Source organism: Typha latifolia, chromosome 10, assembly GCF_019914945.1.
Source record: "Typha latifolia isolate L0001 chromosome 10, TyphaL0001v2, whole genome shotgun sequence".
Classification (NCBI taxonomy): Eukaryota; Viridiplantae; Streptophyta; class Magnoliopsida; order Poales; family Typhaceae; genus Typha; species Typha latifolia.
Window position 1 is genome coordinate 5402902 of NC_133095.1, and position 5653 is coordinate 5408554.

General features: G+C 33.3%; 1 protein-coding gene across 1 annotated transcript; it reads right to left on the reverse strand.

Annotated features, from left to right (window-relative positions):
• Window positions 1-427: 427 nt before the first annotated feature.
• LOC140796340 (germin-like protein 3-8) lies at window positions 428-1825 on the reverse strand. The gene is made up of 2 exons (XM_073149333.1): window positions 1135-1825; window positions 428-919 (listed from the first exon to the last, which is right to left on the reverse strand). Exons 1-2 carry the CDS (start codon window positions 1455-1457, stop codon window positions 577-579), a joined length of 666 nt encoding a protein of 221 aa, XP_073005434.1. The 5' UTR covers window positions 1458-1825; the 3' UTR covers window positions 428-576.
• Between the last annotated feature and the right edge of the window lie 3828 nt (window positions 1826-5653).

The window sequence follows — 5653 nt, forward strand, 5'->3', positions numbered from 1 at the left end:
TGTCAAATATGATAGAAAAATAAATGTAAAGAATAAAATTATAGATGGGCAAAGCAAATATAGGCCTACTCGCAAGACCCTAAGGTAAAATATAATTTTCTCTTTAATTTAACGAGTACTAGTAGAATGTAATAAAAAATAAATATCTTATACATTTTAATTAAATAGAATTTTATTTTACTCTTTGCTCACTCCTTTAATATAATTTTTGAGATTCAAACAACCGTAATTTTGGATTTGCTGATTTTAATGAGATTCGGTTATATAGCTAAGTTTGTAAATAATAAAAAGAAAAAGATCCTATTTGTGATATAGTCAATTTATAGGGTGTTATTTATAAAAAAAAATTCTTTTTTTATGCCCATGCGAATTGGACAAAAGAGCCTAAGTACGTAAAAGATAAAACATTTGAACAACAAATAGAAGATGTACGAAATATTACTTTTTTACTGAAGGATTAACGCTTGCACTTTTACTTAAAACACCCTCGAACTCCACAAATCACAATTTATTCTTTGTCACAAAACACACAAGACCACACATGCATGATGCATGTGATCGACACGGCATCCGTTATTAGTTACCGAACTTAGACTTGATGAGGTTGACGATGTTATCATCCACCTGGAAGGTCTTGGCCAAGACCTCGTCGGGGATCGCCGGCTTCGACCCGAATAGCGTCATCGACGAGACCGCCGTCCCCGGCAACTGGCTATTGAAAGCAGTGATCTCCAGGGCGGGCTCCTTCCCAATGTTGAGCTCGAAATGCATGAGCCCTCTTGGGATGAGGAAATTCATGCCGGCCTTGATGATCTTGTAGTAGAAGACGTTCGATGTGCTGACGAAGCCGACGAGCACCTCCCCGTAAACGACGAACCCTATCTCGGTAGCTCGCGGGTGCGTGTGGAGCGGGTTAACGCTGGTACACAATATATATGCAAGATTAAGTACGTAGAAGTAGTAGTGCTTACAAGATAATAAAAACAAATATAGTAGGAAAGTGGACCATTTGAGTAGATGACATTAACCATAGATCAACTTAAATATAGGGCGTTATAGTCATACTTCTCTTAGATCTATTAACTTATCTTCTACGAAATAATTCTATAAAGGTGATCAGCTAAACATATATACCCTCCGGGAGCTATGTCGACGCGGTTCATCGAGATGCCGAGCGTGTTGACCGCCGGGAAGCTGAGGACGTTCGCCGCCGTGATGTTAGACCCAAACATGTTGTTGGTATCGCCAGCCATCGAGATCGCGGCCGAGAAGAAGTCATCAGGGACGACTTCCGAGATGGGCTTGCATGGGAAGCCGTCGATCATCAGGTCGGCGGTGGTTTTGGCGACGCAGAAGTCTTGGAGGGGGTCAGGGTCGGCTAAGGATGGGGAGGTGATAAAGATGGTGGTGGAGAAGAGGAAGACGATATATGCTGCTAAGAACTGGGAGGAGTCCATAGTTGTTTAACTTGGAGGAGATGTGTGTGAAGTTGTTTACAATAATAAGCTTTATATAAGGAGCTGAATGCAAGTATAGAAACAAATATATATTTATTTGTTACCTACTGGAAGATACCAACGACTTTTCTTCTCATCCACTAAAGTTTGAGAAATTTTTGTCTAGTTAATAATATGGATCACAGATCACGAGGATTAGTTAATTAATTAGTGCCCTGTTATTGTAGTCAAGCGAAGGCCCTCTCAATTTGTGGGTAGAAGACCGTCACCCCTGCATTCTTGAATCTTTGTGACTACGAATTTTCCCCTCGAAAAAAAAGGTAGAAAGGACTACAATGAGTATCCCTTGTTAGCTCTTCAGTCTTTTCAATTATTTCCTTCTGTGTAGGATTATATATCCTATGATTTTTAATCTCTTCTTGCCAGTGAAATTAATTGTACAAGTAGCTGCAAACTAGACAAATTTATTTGAATGTACTTTCTCTTTTATTGGTTCCTTTAACAAGATAATGGCATTTATCCTATAACTTACTTGAGTGTGTGCCTTTTGAATTTAATTCATATTTACGTGTATACCGTTTAAATCTCTTCAAAAATCTTTCATGTTACTTTTTGACAACTAAATCTTAAAACATTAGTAATATAACAAACAAAAGGTTATAAACATTTTAACGGAGAGGAATATATGCAAACAAGTATAAAATAATTATTTTTATCATTTTGCAATTAAATTGATGAAAGTTCAGCTAGTTAAGTTTGTTGATTCCATGCAAGCTATTACTTGGACGGATTATATCTAGACCTACCAACTTGGCAAGATTGGATTTTGGAGATGATGCATAAATCCCTAGTTTTTTTATCTTCAAAATATAAACCTTTTTCTTTGTTGATTATCTAACGCGGCCTTAAACTACAAATTTTCTCCAACTACTCCAGACTCCATAGGCTGTGACTCTGACGAGTTATAAATATGGTGGGCCAAAACAATATAGTGAACCATGATAAGGGTTGAACTTTGAATTGTAATAATAGAATTAATTTTTACTTTTTCTTCTTTTTTTTCTAAGATGTCATTGTAGGAGAGATAGCTTTTTTCTGGAAGAAAGAAGAAAAAAAATAGAAAACCGTGAGTTGCAAAGAAAAATTTACCGAGGAGTTGATAAAGTGGATTGATGCAGGAGATTTGAGTGTTCCATCAATCAAACATCGGTCATAGATCAAATCCGAATTGAATTAGTTTTCGTATTTTAGATAGGAGTGAAAATGGAATGAATTTAAATTAGTCTGAGATTTTCTCATTCGTATTAATATTTGAGTTTGTTATCATTAGCGGATACTAATATGAGTTGAAGAATTATATATGAATCAACATATAAATACTATGAAAAATAATTAATATAAAAGATTTTTTTAAAACTTTTATCATATATGTCTATGTGCACGTCTTTCACAGTTATATTTATCGATCATTGAAATATAACTTCATAATTTGATCTTGGTCTTCAAAGTTAACAACACCTCCAACAAATATTTCCCTCGTGATAGCAATAAGTTTTTGTTTATTGAAAATTGACAGGGATTGGATCATAGTATGACTTTTGTAGTTGGGTCTTGCTCTTTCCAATTGACACCACTAACAAATCTTACCAAATATCTCGCTGTGATAGCAATAAGTTTTGGTTTCCAAGAATTATCATCCATCATTTTTTAAGTACACTTTTTAATTATTTTTTTTGGTACAATATATGCTTTCTGATCTAAATAATTTTTTAGTTGAGATATCGGTATAACTATATATATATATTCTTACTTTATTCAGGAGATCTAAGTGTAATTATTAAATCTTTAATTATTATTCAAAAAGAAAATAAAGAGATATTATCAAATAGCACCCTACATTTTAGTATTTTGATTCCCGAGTAATTTGTAATCAAATATTTATTTTATAAATAAATATAATTCTATCACAAACTTTTACAAAATTATTATTGAATACTTTTAAACTACCATAATGACCATATATTTTTAAAATATTATAATCGTCACTAAAATTTTTGTACTGTTTTGAAAATATCATTATGTCAGCTAATTTAACTAATAATCAGGATTAAAACATAATATAGATTCACAAAAAAAGAAAAGAAAAAGGTTAGCTTTATATAAATTATTTTAGGCAAACGTGGTGCACGTACAATGACGATGGATCTTAATTGGTGGATAATTGTTTTAATTTGGTGGGGCCCCAAAGAGGAGCACGTGTACTCTTCTTATTTAGGAGTACTAGGTGAGATTATTCTATGAATAGATCTTAAACTACTTCCTTGTCTTGAATAGAAATAAATTATTAGCTAAAGTACGTCTTTATTTACTTTCACTTATTGACGTAATTTTGAAACAAATAAATATTATTGACCTAATTGTAGTTGATTAGATCGGAGCCTACTTTCTCTTTAAAATATTATAAGGCACTATTTGCTTTTGAGTTATGGGACCCTTTGAATTGGTTCAGGAATTATTTATCTGATTCAATAATTAAACATCTTCTTTTTTTTTTATATCTAATTAAATTTAGTTTTTAAAAAATTAAAACTAAAAAATAAGACTAATTAATTAAGTTTAGAGCTTAGTCTCACATTAAATAAGGTTTAAAGTGCTGGTCCCCGTGGCTGGATTTAAAATATATATATATATAGGTGGTAATTATTTTTTAATTATTTACTTTCGTTTATGGATGCAACTGTAGTTGAATAGTTCCTATAACCTACTTTCTCTTTAAAATAGTTGTCTTAGGCACCATGTCAGAAATTAAAAATAAAATTAAAAAAAAAAATATATATATATGATCATTCATGAATCGGAAGGCTAGATATCGGCTAGACAAAGAGCTAACCCTCCTTAGATATAAAGTCACTTTAGACCCCACCAAGATTTTAACTGTCTAGTTTAGGCTTCAAGCCATATGCGTCGCCGAACAATTGCTTCGAACCAAACGTCGCCGAGACCTGCTCCAAGTCGTTGCGTTGCCAAGCTATTCTTCTAAGCTAATCGCACTACCGAGCCATCAACCGAATTAAGCCAAGCCACTAAACCACCAACTACTAAATAATTTTAAGCCAAGCCACTAAACCACCAACTACCAAATAATTTCTTGACAATATTGTTTGGGCTGGAGTTGAATTCATGACCTCCTTGGTAACGAGCAAGGTACCTACCAACTCTATTAGAGTTGGTTGGTAAAAAATAAACAAATAGGGGACTCATTCTTTTATTAATTTTTTTTTAAGTATATATCTATTCGTCCTCTTAAGATGTCTAAGTGCATGAAAAGAAGATAGATAATATATACAAAAGAAATATAAATAATGGAATGTGAGATAATATAAGCCGAGATTATTAAGAGTATTTAATTATTGACTAAAATCTTAAGTTCTTTTTTCATGAAAAAGGGAAGTCTCTAAGCCATCTAGAATTTGATTAAAATGGTTAGGAAAATTACTAAGGAGGAGTCAACATAGAGGATACAATTAAATTTACAAAGAAGCGAGGAGAGCGAGGAGCACTCAACCCCTAAGAACATAAAAATTTGATACATTTTAAAACGGGCAACTCAATTGGCTATTCTATTATAGTTTCCGGAGGCATGAACAAAAGTACACAAAGTGAAATTTGATAGTAACTATCTGCATTGATAAATGATGTCTTGATTGGCCCAAAGGGGATCCTAAAGTTTTTTTGATGGCATCAATGACTATGCTAGATAGGGGTGGCAATCGGATTGGGTTAAGCGAGTTCGGATCGGGTCAAATTTGGGTCGGGTTAACTTTAGCTTAACACGAACACGTCCCGATTAATAAACGGGTAACACGACCCGACCCGCCTAATCTGTTTAATAAATGGGTCAGGTTAACACAATACGCTAACACGACCCGTCTAACCCGTATATTTAAACAAGTCGTGTTAACCCCACAGGTTAACACAACCTGTTTAACCTATTCAATATAAATCTTATATAAAATTTAATATTTTCTAATTTATAGTGTATTATACATACAAAATAGCTTATTACCACTCAAAACTCATACATAATTAAAATTACAATCCTAATCCATATATGTTCATTTTCTTAGGCCAAACATGTGTCACATTCCCACCAAAGTATTAATCAATTTCCTCTACCGGCTCTTCTTCCTAAATTT

Excerpts from the sequence above, each read along its gene's own strand:
- LOC140796340 (XM_073149333.1), bottom strand. The coding sequence starts at position 1,457 with ATGGACTCCTCCCAGTTCTTAGCAGCATATATCGTCTTCCTCTTCTCC. Across the intron at positions 920-1,134 it reads GTCGACATAGCTCCCGGAGG|CGTTAACCCGCTCCACACGC; the intron begins GTATATATGTTT and ends ATTGTGTACCAG.